The sequence below is a fragment of the Haliotis rufescens genome, unplaced genomic scaffold (genome assembly GCF_023055435.1).
Source record: "Haliotis rufescens isolate VD_foot unplaced genomic scaffold, xgHalRufe1.0.p SCAF_17, whole genome shotgun sequence".
Classification (NCBI taxonomy): domain Eukaryota; kingdom Metazoa; phylum Mollusca; class Gastropoda; order Lepetellida; family Haliotidae; genus Haliotis; species Haliotis rufescens.
Window position 1 is genome coordinate 8,625,796 of NW_025963857.1, and position 16,321 is coordinate 8,642,116.

General features: G+C 37.5%; 1 protein-coding gene across 1 annotated transcript; it reads right to left on the reverse strand.

Moving 5' to 3' along the window:
- Nucleotides 1-605: 605 nt before the first annotated feature.
- On the reverse strand, nucleotides 606-15,959 carry LOC124133456 (ras-related protein Rab-22A-like). Its single transcript, XM_046497910.2, has 7 exons — nucleotides 15,800-15,959; nucleotides 11,831-11,910; nucleotides 7,974-8,055; nucleotides 6,020-6,091; nucleotides 4,898-5,021; nucleotides 2,053-2,145; nucleotides 606-1,428 (listed from the first exon to the last, which is right to left on the reverse strand). Exons 1-7 carry the CDS (start codon nucleotides 15,833-15,835, stop codon nucleotides 1,247-1,249), a joined length of 669 nt encoding a protein of 222 aa, XP_046353866.2. The 5' UTR covers nucleotides 15,836-15,959; the 3' UTR covers nucleotides 606-1,246.
- Nucleotides 15,960-16,321: the final 362 nt, after the last annotated feature.

Below are 16,321 nucleotides of genomic sequence, written 5' to 3' on the forward strand. Positions count from 1 at the left end.
GTATGATGGCCACTATTTCAAAAACGACATATAGTTTAATTTTGTCAATGCTGTGTTAAAGTCATATCTTGTAAAAGTTATTTAAAAAAATTCATAACCTGATACATGTTTTCTATTAAAATATTCCAAAATATGTTTATGCACATTTACAAATATCTTTAAGGTGTTGTTATTTAAACTGTAGTGGTATTCTCATGCTGTGTTAATGTCGATACAACCCTACTTCCTCCAGCTGTATAAAGCAGAAAAACAAAGCAATGCCTTCTTGGAAAATAGGTCTCCTTAGGCGTAGGAAGCTGGTTCATTAATGTGTTACCCTTAATGTGTTACCCTTAAAGTGTAACCTGTTTGTCACAATGCTTATTTATTTTCTTTAACACATTTTAATATGAAAGCAATTACATACCTCAGGGTTTTCTGACACACAATGTCTAATAACAATATATTCTACTTTATCTGTTCAGTGAGTTGGGTTAAACATCACTTTGAACAGTATTCCAGTTATATCTCAGTGTGTCAGCTTAATTTGGGAGGAAAGCCTGAAGTGATGCAGGTCTCAGACGTTTACCACTTTGGTGAAACCAACGAGCATTGGTAGGGTGCTGACAAACCTAGAAACATCATCAGGGCGAACTGGGATTCAACCCCACAATCATAGATTTGTGGCATGTCCAAGGGATGCAACTCTGCACAGTGAATTGCGGTGCCTTAGACAACTGAGCCAACCGTGCGCCCTTATCTAAGGAATGTTCACATAATCATAAATATACATTCTTTGAAGACAGTGTTGTTCCCGCAACACAATAAAGATGGCAACATAACTTCAACAGGTGAGCTCAAAACTATCCATTCACCCAAATGTTTGCTTTTCTAAAAATATTTCAAACATCTTTGACAAAATAATCTAATCTACTTTTGATATCTTGTTATCAACAAATTTACAAATTATGAATTATCAGTGTCTACAAATAAATCTAAATAAGAACTAGGGGCTGATATTTTCATATCAATGTTTCAAACTCATCGGTCAATATCAGCCTTACTCCTTTCATTCGGAACAAAATGTTGAAGACCAAAGTAACCCTTGCATACCTCCTAATGACATGATATGCTGACATGAGTATATTAAACCTTCTCGTTTAACAAATAATCACAAATAATAAACCATCTGGATATTAGTACATGAAACGATATCATGGGAAAGACAATGGTTTCCTAAATGGAGCAATCAGTACAGGTGTTGGTGTCAAGTCGCCTTGCTTGACCTTGAACCTGCTCCCCCTCCCCCTCCCCCTCCTCCTCCTCCTCCCGCTCCCGCTCCCCCTCCTCCGCAGCACTTCCCCTTCTTCCTCGGCTCTTCTTTGCGACGAAGGTTGACCGTGCTCCCGTAGCGTTGATTGTTGAATTCCTCGGGGGGAAGCTCCTTAGCTGGGAACAACAGATAGAAAAGGCAATTATACAAGTTAAAGACATTATAATGTGGTTTCTGGAAAACTTAACAGAAACATGGCAATTGGTGTAAGCATAAAATTACATTAACATTGACAGATATTATTAGCCTCTGGTTCAGTATGCACTCAATTTTCATTCTCAGCTCCCTGGGGATCATACAACCCAAGCAGCCTGGGAGGTGCTAGAAGGTGAACAGTCACATTACCATCTCCTTCTTTTGGGAGAACAGAGGCATACAGTAAACTACGTTTATAACGAACACGCTTATAACAAACTGACGAATATAACAAACTTTTTTTGTTGTCCTGACCATGTGCTGTATATATGCTGCAAATATGCTTATTACGAACTATGGTTATAACGAACTAAAATTAGTTGGGTGAACAGAGGCACAATTAGCAAGGGTGCTAACAAGTGTACCAGCCTGCCTGTGTTACACACAATAACACAATCAGGATGCCTCACGTTGTGCCTTGTTCCAAACATATCATTCTGGTGGACATCATCCGCTAGCAAGGGCACTAACAAGTGTACCAGCCTGCCTGTGTTAAACACAATAACAGAATCCCCATGGGCATGATAGGGTCCTGCCAGACTTACATATGGCATCAAAGAGTTGTGGTACGTTTACGGCTGTCAGGGCGCTTGTTTCACAAAAAATGGCATTAATGTCTCGGGCGTAGTCTTGAGCATCTGCAAAACACAATATTCATAATAATCCATGAAGAAAAATTCTCACATAAATTTCAACAAAAATGTTTTGGAACATGTTCTTCTAAAACTAAGGCTAAAAAAATAATAGTTTTGGTTCTCAGGCACCACCCGTCTTATCATAAAGTCTGCCGCATGTTTCGTATATATTTCCATTTTTAAAAAAGAAAAATCATTAAATATTACTCGTCTCGAACACACAACCGAGGCAGTTAAATGCTACAATACTTAAGAACATGATTTCCCCAAAATTTTGTTACATACTAGCTTGAACAACCAAAACAAAAAACACTGCCCGCCCACGCAATCATTTCAAAAGCCATTGCCTGAGAACCAGTTATATTATTTTGTTAAGACTAATACACTGTTTTGATGTAATCTTTGTCCTTGGCATGTAAGTTGGGATGTATCGAGTCTGCATGACAGGAACTAAACAGGTGCAAAAAATAATTCTATAGAATGAAGTAATGAAAGTTCTCTATTTGATTGCTTTTATTTAATTCTTGGAATGTTGTTGCAGATGCACACTTCCTCTTTGAAGATTAAAAGTTGGACCTGGAACAAATGGACTTAAGAATTCATATTCCTCTCATTCTAGCATGTCTAGGGTGATGACCATGACATAAGGTCTGATTTCATTACCTTGAAACTAACGGCAGTAACAGACTACGGCATGGAATGTTTGGAATAATAAGTTGATCAGCTGGTCTTTTTCAAATTATAGGAAACATTCAAGCCAAGGAAGGATGCATACATTAAATATTCGAAACGATTTAGACTTTCAACATGTTCAAGACATGGACAACTGTTGATTGATCATTCACATGAAATATGTATATGTTAGACAACAAGGACCCAGTGTCTAATCGTTGACAGCGCCGAGTGGTTTGATTAACCATTTCAATGATTAAACACTGGGGTCCGAGTGGTCTAACATACTTAAACCATGTCCAACATTTATAGCACCTAAAATGCTCAAAAAACATTGTTTCGTTAAATTTATTTAGAAAAATATCCAGGAACTCTATGCTCAACTGTGAGAACACTGTGTGAGTCGGCCCTGCATGAAGCAGGGGTAATGTGTTCCCCGAGCCTTTCGCACGTGCACCTTGCACTTTGCCGATTTGGGTTATGAAATGCATGTCCTGGGGCAAGTATACCATTCATTTTGGACCAACTTGAGCACATTTAGCAATCACCTAAATATTACTTGCCCATGTTGATGGGCTTATTATGAGCAAACATAGTCCTGATCAAGATAATAGTAATTTCTTTTCTATCTGTTGAACGAAAAGTTTCCAAACCGCAAGTACTGTACAAATACTAGAATGCATAGAGTAACAGACTGTAAAAAAATTACATAAAACATATTTCACAGGTCATAAACGGATAAGCAACTAGTACTGATGTAAGTAAATATTTATTTGTTTATTTCATACAATTTCTCCCAAGTCGCCATGGCAGAAGTCTACATTCGTTAGCCTTCGAATCCCACTGGCGACAAACGTTTTTCATGAAATTGTTCTATCATGAAGATAAATGATACGGAAAAAATGAAGTTCCGTCATTGTCAAGTGGTGTTTAACTAAAAATTCAGTTAGGTAAACCACAGTCAAAGACAAAAGAAGCCATGGTTTAAGCTGGGTATAACATCTGTACGTTGTATTTCATGAGATAAATATAAAACGTCAAGGACAGAGAATACCCAATAGCGCATCCCAGATCGCAGTCAGATTCATTCCTTAGAACACTCATAATTCAAGCGAGGTATGCAAAATCAGGTGGAAGTTTAAATTACTTGTTATCATAAATCAGTATTGCTTCGTTCAGGGACATTCACAAGCATGTTGGTTTTTGGTGTTTAAATAATTAAAAAAATTGATGTGCAGTCAGGGTGTAATTCAAGTCATGTTGTTTATTATCAAGGCCTTTTTAAAACGAATGCTAAAATTCAAGCTTTTTCAAACCCTGTGCCATCCTGACAGAAAGAAAGGAGTGAGTGAGTGAGTTGGGTTTAATGCCGCTTTTAACAGTATTCCAGTTATATCACGGCGTGTCAGCTTAATGTGGGAGGAAAGCCCGAAGTGATGCGAGTCTCAGACGTTTACCACTTCTGTGAAACCCACAAGCACGGGTATGGTGCTGGCAAACCTAGAAACATAACCAGGGCAAACTGGGATTTGAAGCCACAATCGTAGGTTTCTGGCGTGCCCAAGGGAAGCAACTCTGCACGGCGAATCGCAGCGCCTTAGGCGACTGGGCCACTCATGCCCCCCAGAAAGAACAGAATTCACATAGCGAACATCTTCATCTGTAGGTGCTTGAGGAGTGAGTGAGTGAGTGAGTGAGTTGGGTTTAACACCGCTTTTAACATTATTCCAGCTATATCATGGCGTGTCAGCTTAATGTGGGAGGAAAGCCCGAAGTGAGGCAGGTCTTAGACGTTTACCACTTCGGTGAAACCCACAAGCACGGGTATGATGCTGACAAACCTAGAAACATAACCGGGGCAAACTGGGATTCAAACCCACAATCATAGGTTTCTGGCGTGCCCAAGGGACGCAACTCCGCACAGCGAATCGTGGCGCCTCAGACGACTGGGCCACCCGTGCCCCCAGGTGCTTGAGGGTGATACAATGATGTGAGGTGTTTGGAAGCAAGGCAGGCCTAACAAACCCCAAATAGAATTGTTTTCTTTGAAATGCATCGAGATATGGTGACATAAAGCACTCACCTTTTTTCCTAACTTCCCTGAGATCATCCAAGTCACATTTGTTGCCCGCTATTGCTATGACGATATTCGGTGATCCTTGCCTTCTCAACTCTTGGACCCAGCTTTTTACTGATCTAAACGTGGACTGAAATAAACAGCCGACACGTTAAACCTCTGTACCAATCATGAAAATACTGCCGCCTCTCCAACACACGACCCCAGCGGTTAAATGCTACAATACTTAAGAACAACATGATTTCCTAGAAATTATTGTAGACAAAATTTGGTCCCATACTTGAACAGCAGCCACCCACCCCTCCCCCCAAAAAACACCGCCCACCTGCACAATTATTTCAAAAGCCATTTTTTAAAGCCTGATACACTGTTTTTTATGTATTTTAATAATTCAGAAGTTTGATGTGCCGTAAAATTTTGAACAAAGGCACAAATTTTTCCCCATTTTGCAGGCCATGGGCACTAAGTTTGGAAACAGAGATAACTCCCTAGTTTGTCAGCCTTCAGTTGAAACTAGGAAAACGTTGTTGCCATGGAAAAGACAGAAATACAAAAATTAATGTGTTTCACAAAGAGGGACTTCGCACTGACAGAATTGATGCTTGTTAGGGTCTGTGCACACACTCCACTGGTTAACGTCATCTATCAGCAGAAAACCTGTAAGCCATTGAACCATGTCTAAGTACCCCATACTTCTTGAAGGAACATTCTCATTTGGATTTGATGATTACTGTGTGTGACGTGGTCGAAAGCATGTCACTGTGACCTGAGCGATTGTTGCTCATACCGTCAACCAGTGGTTGCCTGGCCAAGATCTGGCTCTTATTAGAATATTATTTTGGTGGAAAAAAAAAACAGAGTTGAAAGATAAATTTTGTGGTTTATGCTGACAGCCTGAAATGTTTACATATGAGAGATATATTTTTCCAGAATTTAATTGCCCATAATTATGGGTGCATATATACACGAATAAATAAGTATTGTGTACATTGATCAATCGGAAAGGGTGCTAATTGGGATTGTTCACTAGCCAATATAATAGCAAATATCGGCGTGGGCGCTTATTACGTCGAATACGGTATTTACAGGCTTTTGTAATACAGCATACACCATCATTCATTCACTTACCTCTCGTGTGACATCATAGACTATAATGGCGGCAGCGGCACCCCTGTAGTACATTGGGGCCAAGGCTCGATACTGAAACACAAGTTGACCTGTGTTGAAGGGGCTGATCGTAAGTAGGGATGGTAATGGCAGAAATTACTTATTGCAATAGTCTGCAATACAACAATCTGCATTGCGATATGAATTGCAATATATTACAACTTCTACTTTGTGATGATTCCGACCCAAACATTTGACTTGAACATTGCATATTATACAGACTGCAGTGTTACTATCGACTATCCAACGTTCTCAAGCTTTCAATAGTCAAAATGTTTCCAAATAGCTGCCTTACATCTGTCATTCGGCAGAGCCTCAAAATCAGATTGGACTTGTTAAAATTGTAAATGATTTTCAATCATTCTGAATGTAACATACAACCTTAAATGGAAACTCCCTAAGTGATCTGACTAAAACCGGTTCGGGGTGATCATATCGCATTTTTACATGCATTTTGTCTTGCAGTTTACCTCTAAACCAGCAAAACCACTCAACCCTAACAATAAGCTACAGAGAACTACCATATGTTGTATAGGAGAGTGTTCATTCAAATGTTTCGGTCCTGTATCACAGAGACAAGATATCATCCATAGGTGCGACATATTACTAATATTTAACAGTAAAAGGATCGTCCATTATTTTTAAACCGCTCCAAAAGCCTTGGTTATAATGAACACGCTCATAACAAACTGTCTTTTTGTTCCACCCATTTGCTGCATATATGCTGTATATATCCTTGTAACGAACTACGATTATAACAAACAAAAATTATTAGTCCATTTGAGTGCATAATAACCATAGTTTACTGTACAAGAGTACCCTTCCCACAAACTAATGTGATTTTTAGGTCCAACCGGTAACTCTTCCTAATTTGGTGGTATTTATTTAGAAGAATTGCAAAATACTTGTCAATAATGTGTGTTTTTAAAAAAAAATTATTGCCCGTCATGATTCACATGATACCCTGTTATAATTCATTCCTATATCAAGTATAACAGTTTGTATGAGTAAGCCTAAATACACTTAAAATGTATTCGCCTTATCATAATTTATGCATATATACACACAGTGTTCAAAGCTAGTTTGATAGTACAGCTTGCAGCTGGACAATGAACACTGTTAAATGAGCTATTTCCATTTAATTATCATGTTTATTATCATGATAATATCAGTTGATATAAGAGTGACATTTTAGGACAAACTAAGAGTACCGGTGTGAAGAGGTTTCCAGCATTGCTCCATCTTTCAGTGTCTCCTTACGTTTTGGAGTAGGATAGTGGTTGAAGCAACGGCCCAAAACCTGAGTAGTTTCAAGCATTGCTCCATCTTTCAGTGTCTCCTTACGTTTTGGAGTAGGATAGTGGTTAAAACAACGGCCCAAAACCTGAGTAGTTTCAAGCATTGCTCCATCTTTCAGTGTCTCCTTACGTTTTGGAGTAGGATAGTGGTTAAAACAACGGCCCAAAACCTGAGTAGTTTCAAGCATTGCTCCATCTTTCAGTGTCTCCTTATGTTTTGGAGTAGGATTGTGGTTGAAGCAACGGCCCAAAACCTGAGTAGTTTCAAGCATTGCTCCATCTTTCAGTGTCTCCTTACGTTTTGGAGTAGGATAGTGGTTAAAACAACGGCCCAAAACCTGAGTAGTTTCAAGCATTGCTCCATCTTTCAGTGTCTCCTTATGTTTTTGAGTAGGATAGTGGTTAAAACAACGGCCCAAAACCTGAGTAGTTGCAAGCATTGCACCATCTTTCAGTGTCTCCTTACGTTTTTGAGTAGGATAGTGGTTGAAGCAATGGCCCAAAACCTGAGTACAACGTGAGAAGCCTGTCCTTGGGGTCAATACCATTATGTGATTGGAATAAAGCTTGAATAGTATAATGTATTAAACCCAACTCCCTCACTCACTCCAGCTTACCTTCTCCTGGCCTGCTGTGTCCCATATCTGATACTTGTATGTATTGCCATCCACCAACAGTGTTTTGGTCATGAATGATGCACTGAAAGTATTCACAACATATATTTACTGGAACACCCAATCTTTTGATACTTATACAGTGATCCCTTGCTATAACGCTACCTTCGGGGTCCAAATAATTGATGACGTTATAGATGATACGAAGGTTGAGTCGTAGGTGGTAGATGACCAACAAAACAGTACACATGCTCTGCCTCCCTAACACGATATCGATCTACGTTGCACGTTTCAAAGTTTCAAAAAAGATTAGAATAGAAGTTATTTATGATTTGTAGTGTAAAAAAAGATTTATCGAGTATTTTGGAGTGGTCCAAATTCAAATATATTTATCTTTTTGCAACCATCACGGACCAGGGCTACAGGACAAGGTATTATACGGAGTGGTGGGACGAAACACTAATGCATTGCTGGATCGCATTTTTTTTACTTCTTGATACAAGTATCAATCACAGTCGCACACTACGTAAAAAATATTGATTCTTACTCTCAGTGTTTGCTGTCATAACTGTTGCACTAAATACTATTTAGAAATGAGAACATAAATATTTTTGTCCATTGCGCCATACTTGACACTGCCAACTGTAAATCGTCAGTGTACCAGGTATTTGGTCATCCTGTCTATGAAACAAATGGCTTAGGGACCACAGATGAAACTACATACTATGTATCGGATCGTGAGCAAGGTATCATGATACGTATCGGATCGTGAGCAAGGTATCATGATACGCATCGGATCGTGAGCAATTTATTATGATATGTATCGGATCGTGAGCAAGGTATCATGATATGAATCGGATCGCAGAGTTGGTGAATCGTCCCAGCCCTAATAATATGGCTAATTTGGGGCCTACCGTATATGTCCACAGATAAGCCGAATTTTGAGGACCAGAAAAATGATTCTGTAGAAAGGGGTCGGCTTATTCACGGGATACACTTTCATGATAGTATTTTTCAGATCGTGATCTGTCAGGAACATCGCCTGAATGACGGTACTTGATTTCCTGTTTGGGGTTGAGTCCAATGTTAGGAATAGGTTGTTAGTTTTAATTAAGGGAATATTGGGAACAGCCTTTAGTTTAAACAGGGTGTGGCACTGTATATATTCTCAAAGATTGTTTTTGATATTCATACCAAATATATGAATTATTATGGCAGGTATTGAAACACTCGGGCACAGTGATGACTTAGCATTAAACTACCACAAGCTAATTGCATTTCACATGACTAGAGTTTTGTTTGTAAACGAACATGCTTATTTTGAAATTAAAGCATCCTGGCCTAATGCAAGCCTTTCAGTGTATTGTACATATTGTTTTGCATAATTATATATGCCAGTACTACCACAGTGAGAAGCATGACAACATATCTCTACACAACCAACTGACCGTATTCAGAGCTACAGCGTATTTGCGTAAAATACCCCCAAAAAGATTCAAAACCCCATTACAGTAACCTTGGGTTATAACGAACACGCTTATAACGAACTGACTGACATAACAAACTTATTTTTTAGTCCCGGACATTTGTTGTATATATGCTTTATATATGCTTTATAACGAACTATGGTTATAACGAACTAAAATAAGTGGCCCCTTTGAGCTCGTTATAACCGTAGTTTACTGTACTTTCAATTACCTTGCGTACAGAAATGCATGCATCAAAAGAAACAATCAAATGTATAAAAACAGCTCGCGTAATACCCAATAAACCTTTTTCAGCATGCGTACAAAGGAGCTAATTTCCGAAACCCAATTACCGCTTATTTACTGCCTATATATTTAGAAGAGTTTATATACATCTAAAACATTATTTCATTTTTTTTTAAATCTTAAAATGTTCACTTATTTTGGGTGACCTCAATAGAGTGATGAATAGATGAGTGAAAAAATATTGGTTACCCAATGAAAAATGTAATAACCCAATTAAAATAGAAACCCTAGAGTAAAAACTCAATTGCTCCAGTTATCTGGAGCTCTGATATCACTACCTCTCAATTGGGCTTCAATAACAGCACATGGAGCTGTACAACCAATCACAGGCAATATGAACAAAAGGTAAATACGCAAATGGAAATCTGATAAGCCAAATGTGGACATTTATAAAAAATGAAACAGATGAAAAGCATATGTAATTTCTTGATTAGACTGTGTAAGAAGAGACTAACCATCACATCTTGCTGGCCTGTGGTAGAGGTACCAGTTTGAGCGTGCAGAACTCAGGGTAAGAGAGTGGCATTGAAAATATGTGCACACCTAGTTCAAAGCCATGGTTAAGTGGCCCCTAAAATGACTTCGTTCTGAACTGCACATCAATATTATCATGATTATCATGATTATGACGTCACATCTGGAGAAGTCATAGTCCCCAAATTTCAAGAATTGTGTTGTCACTAAACATTGAACTACACTCTCCTAGTCTATTTCAGTCATGTTTTCTGTCTTAAATGAATTGTCACAAACACTTTGAATATTAGTCTCTAGTATATACATGTTCCAGTCTAAAGTCTGTGTCTATTAAAATCTCTTTCATGGTAAGCTCAGGTAATAAGGTCCATTTATAATGGCTATTATAAGGGTAACGCTATTTTTCAGGGCATTATCATTTGCAGAAGCCAGAGGTCTTCCAGTAACTGCCCGACGAAGGAGGGCAGTTGAAAAGACCAAGGGCTTCTGCAAATGATAATGCCCTGAAAAATAGCGTTACCGTTATTATAGCTAAAATGGATGGAATTTGTTATCAAATAAAAAGAAACAACAATATCGGTTTTAAATCATTTACTGCAATCAACACGAATTTCACTAACCAACTTTTACAAATATGGAAACGTCATAGGACAAACCAGATGACATCAGTATTGAACGTGACGTCACCTATCCCTATCCTATGACGTCACCTAACAACGGGCGTGATAATGGCCCGTCGTCAAGCAATATGAGGGCATTATCAAGTTACAGTGGCCCGCTGATTTCTGATAACATGCAGGCGGTTTAATGTTAATTCTATCCATTTTAGCTATAATAACACTATAATGTATTGACTCAGGGTTTTACAAGACATAGATATGTTTGTCCACTACGCACAAATGTCTAGAATGGACACAGAAAAAAATATATGGCATCTTGAGGGCCACACAAGTCACTGCAAATTGTAAACAAGAAATATACCGTATTCGATGTAAAAAGCGCCCAGGGCGCTCTCAAAATTACAAATGGTGGGCTCTTATTAGAATATTATTTTGGTGGGAAAAGAGTTGAAAGATAAATTTTTTGGGTTTAAGCTGACAGCTTTACATATGAGAGATATATTTTTCCAGAATTTAATTGTCCATAATTAAGGGTGCATATAACACAGGAGTGTGTATTATACGCGAATAAATAAGTCTTGTGTACATTGATCAATGGGAAGGGGTGCTAATTGGGATTGTGCATTAGCCAATATTTAGGAAATATCGCTGTGGGGCGCTTATAACGTCAAATATGGTAAGCTTCCTGAAATAAAAGTACTTCATAAATCATATCACTACACCATTTCATTACTTTACAGGACCCTCATGTTTCCTGAAAAGACTATTGAAATTAGCAATAGGGCATCTCCTGGGTTTTGCAGGTCAAGGTAAAACCCTATTGACAGAATATGGTAAGCTGAACTAATAACATGAATAAATGTCCATATACATTTACATATATAATTATGGCAATTAACACTAGAATCTACTTAACTGATGAGAAGAGAAAAATGTTGATTAATAGACTCAACAGATTTTTGCAGACTGATAACTTGAGGCTGACCCAACTCACCCTATAGTGCTTTCCAAGGCATTTTTGAATTGGTTGTTGACAAACCTCATGACAATACTTGATTTGCCCACACCAGAGTCCTGAAACAAAATATAAATGAACATTCGGTACATCACCACACCATTTAAACAAGAGATCATGTACTGATATAGAAGCATTAGACGTATATCAAGTATAGAAAAGAGTGATGTGTAACATTTAATGAAAATTAATTCTAAATTACTATTTTCTGCCAGTATGCATGGCATGTAAATGATGAACAAGAGGTTTCAAATGTCTTTTTCATAAGTTAACTCAAATCTATTAAATATGCCAAATATGTTTCAGTTGCTCTTCAATTAATTCACTTTGATACTGTAAAAAATCTCTTAGCATTGTAGTGAGTGAGTCAGTTGTGTTTAACACCGCTTTTAACAGTATTCCAGTTATATCACGGCGTGTCAGCTTAATGTTGGGAGGAAAGCCCAAAGTGATGTAGGTCTTAAGACGTTTATCACTTCGGTGAAACCCAAGAGCATGGGTATGGTGCTGACAAACCTGGAAACATAATCGGGGCGAACCGGGATTCGAACCCACAATCAGCAAATTGCGGTGCCTAAGACAATTGGGCCACCCGTTCCCCCTCTTAGCATTGCAAGTGGTCATGTATCGCATCATGCATTGTGACCTTACTATCAAGTAACGTTGTGCAATATAACTGTTATATCGCTATATGACCTAGAGCAATACACGTTTCGCAATACAACCCTTGCGTACTGATATTTTCCTGTACAGTCACAGAATAATGAATACATAGTCTTATAAATTATATCTACAATCTTGAGGAATTTGGATGGACTGTGCTCCTATCTAAACCATGTAAACCATGCTATCTATATTGTGAAATGTTGTAATATGATTTATATGCCAATGCGCCAACCCTACTTTTAAGATTTGTATCATGACGAAGAGTATCAACACAGTCAAATTACATGCATCAAAGATGTATACAGAATAGTATATACGTCTTTGCATGTCTTAATCAATGATAAATTCTCTTCAAGTACAATCACCACTAGTTGAATAAAGTATCCAGAAATATAATCACAATCATAACATTATGCTTCAGACAAAGTTAATTTCATTTTGTTTATTTCCCAAATTATTTCTTTCGAAAACAAACATCACCAGTAGCGGTGATGTTATTCACACGGAAGGTCTGCAATGCTTAACACAGAAAAATTTAGTCAATAGGGTGTAACTTACTTCCTGCTGCTGTTGCCATTCAAAAGAAATAAATGAAAAAGCAAGCCTATTTTGAACAACTGAGACAAGGGAGCCTTTCACCATGTTACAAAGAAGCTTTATGTAGTCAAAAACAGGAAGTTTCCTGGTTCAGTACCGGTAGTATTGGCTATTACCATGATTTCAAAGCAAATACAGTGATAGTTTTCATGGGTACTGAGTTACAGCCTAACGAATAATATACTTTTAATTTCATAAATAGATCGACATCTCATATATATATCTAATGAACAGTTATTGAAATACAACTTTCATCAAGAATGATAATACGTATCATCACCATCAACCAATTCATTCTTATTTAAAATACTAGACTAGATAACCAATATCAACCATGATTAAAGGGGCACTGATCTTAAGCAATTCCCCGGGACTGGTGGTTGCCTTTGTTATTGTTTTTTCCCCGTGAGTACCCGGATGATACGCATCACAACTGAGCGTGACCAGAGACTGGGCTACCGTCTGCAAGGACAACTGAATAAACTTGGTGGCAATATTTGTTTAACTCATTTTTAAACACTGATTGGTTAATCGTGATCTATAAAGATTTCGACAAAGAGCGCATGTTAATTAATTTCTTCAGCCTAAACAAACAGACAAAAAGAAGCTCATCGGATGTCGTCATTTGGAAATAGTTATATGATTATTATAGTTTAATAATAAAAGAGTATCCATGCAGTGAAAGCATTTTAGGATTTCGGTTTGCGTTGATAATACGATTACTACTCCCTTGTTGTCATCCACGTTTTCTGGTATAACCCTACACTTGTGTGTATTTGTTGTCATTCCCTTGATGCTCAGTAAATGAATTTATTACAGGTACAATTAGTGGTAGCACCACTTAGATTACCCGACAAAGGTTCCCATTTGGCATTTATTGTGTCTGGGGTAATTATTCAATCGAAATCCAGGTTTCAAGTGAGGTGTAATGTGTGTTATGTAATATGCATGTGGCAGCCCAGCAAGAGATGAATGATCAGTTGATTTACTTTTTTGTAAATCAACGGATCGTTCCTAGTCATCAAAGGATTAACAGAAAATACATTGATTGATTAATCACTGTTATCTTGCACGGTGGATATGTCAAAAGTGAGTGTTTACGTGTCTAGGTTTACTAAAACAAAGGGAATACACTCATATCATGGCGTGAAGTGCCGATGTAAAAACAACATACTTTGTTCAAAGGGTTAACTGATAATATGTTGATTGATTGCTCATTGTTATCTAACTCAATGGATGTTTTTAGGAACCGTGGACGTTATGAAAATAGTTGTCACATGGGTTTTCTCAGCTGACCTTTGAGACATGACACCTATGTGAAACACCTGAAACAATCTAAGTGATCAGTTGAGAAACGAAAACGGGTTATAATATCCCGAAACGATATATATATTTTAAAATATTTGATTGTTACAGGACACTGACGTCGAATATGACGTGTGGGATATTGTTCCTTTGTGTGGATATTCACGGATACATTCCTCGAACAAGGAAGCTGCCTAAAATTATACACATAAATTTGGTAGGTTGTAATTATGAAATTTGCATTTTGTTTTCTTTCATTTGCTGTAGCATTGGACAGATTCATTCCTGTTCCTCTACGTCTTGGTTGGGAAATTATTCGATGTGAGATAGACGTTGTTTTCACATGTCTTTTCCTTTGTAAGCGTGTATATATTAGAGTCAGTTTGTAAAATGTAATTCTCTCAGGCAATTTATAAAATGTGTAAATATTTCAGTCATTTTGACTAAAAAATCTGTCCATGTCTTTAACAGATTGACTAAAATTGATTAAGACGATCAAAAGGGCCTATAAACATCACAATAGATTATTATGTAGGATTAGAAGCCAAACAATATAGAAATGTACTTTTCATCGTAACATTTTCAGTCTCTTGGTGATGATATTAAACATACAAATGATTGGAATTTGTTATCATAATAATACAGATGGACATATTTTTCAGTCAATTTGTAAAATAACTGAATATTCAGGCTTTTAATAAATTTCCTGAGTGAAAATTTTGCACATTTTGACTGTAAAAAATATAAACACGATAAAATTATACAATGCTCAGGAGAAACATTTACTTTGTGTTTAAATAGTGTAAAAGAAAATTCCACAATTACCAAGCAATCCACTTATCAAAACTTCGTCACCATTACCGATGCTACCCACATAGATATCTCTATTTCCTTATTATATCCAAAACTTTATTTCATTTTGTTGATAGATGTGACCATACGCCCTTAACTATCAATAAAAGTGACAAATGTGCTTACGAATTGCGCAGCACAGATCGCGAACTAGTCTAGGTTTCTGCTATATCATCTGGATACTCACGGTGAAAAAAACATAACAAAGGCAACAACCAGTCCCGGGGAATTGCTTTAGATCAGTGCCCCTTTAAGTTTAAGATGATAAACATGATTATATTTTCCTCGTATTTCCCTACTAATCATGCAATAGGCTATTCTCATTTATTAACACCATGTGAGTCTCATGAGAAAATGTTTGTCTACAGAGGTTACGTTAATTGTTAACGGATTTACATGAATACAGAAACATGTTCCGTTTACTAGCTTGGACAGTAGTCTAGCGCTGTACTAGATCAGACGTGATCTTGAGAATATAGCTGATGATTCAAATAACTTGATTGGTCAACAACCAAATTGTTTACTCACGCCAAGAAGGCAAAGTTTGACATCTCTCAAAGACATTTTAAATCGATTCCAGTTGTTGTGACACTGAAGTAATCTATCCGGTCAGTTTCAGGAAATGCTAAAACCGACATGAGATCATCGTCCGAAAATATTGACAACTTCTGTCGCCATTTTGGACGTAAGTGTGTCACATGACACTATTTGTACTTCCGCTTTTCTTATTCCTTACCGCGAAGATTGATAATGTTGTGCACGGAGTTTTCACTAGCTCCATCACATTATGGAAAACAAGTGAAGCAGCGATTAATCAATTTCGATAGACCAAACATATATATTCTCTGAAACAGAATTAGACATAAAGGATTCTAAGTAGGAATACTGATTCTCTTAAAACAGGCCAGGGCTACTTGTGCGGGGTAGGGTGGATGATTATTTCATTCAATATATGCTCTAATGTCTCTATAGGTTTTGTTGTTTCAAGTGTGGCAGGTTTAACATAATACAAGATGTCGTAAATGTTGCAAGACATGGAAGTATGAGGAC

Coding starts and splice junctions, on each gene's coding strand:
- LOC124133456 (XM_046497910.2), bottom strand. CDS start 15,835: ATGTCTTTGAGAGATGTCAAACTTTGCCTTCTTGGC. Junction 8,056..11,830: donor GCCTTGGAAAGCACTATAGG/GTGAGTTGGGTC, acceptor GAATACTTTCAG/TGCATCATTCATGACCAAAA. Junction 6,092..7,973: donor ACACAGCAGGCCAGGAGAAG/GTAAGCTGGAGT, acceptor CTTGTGTTTCAG/TATCGAGCCTTGGCCCCAAT.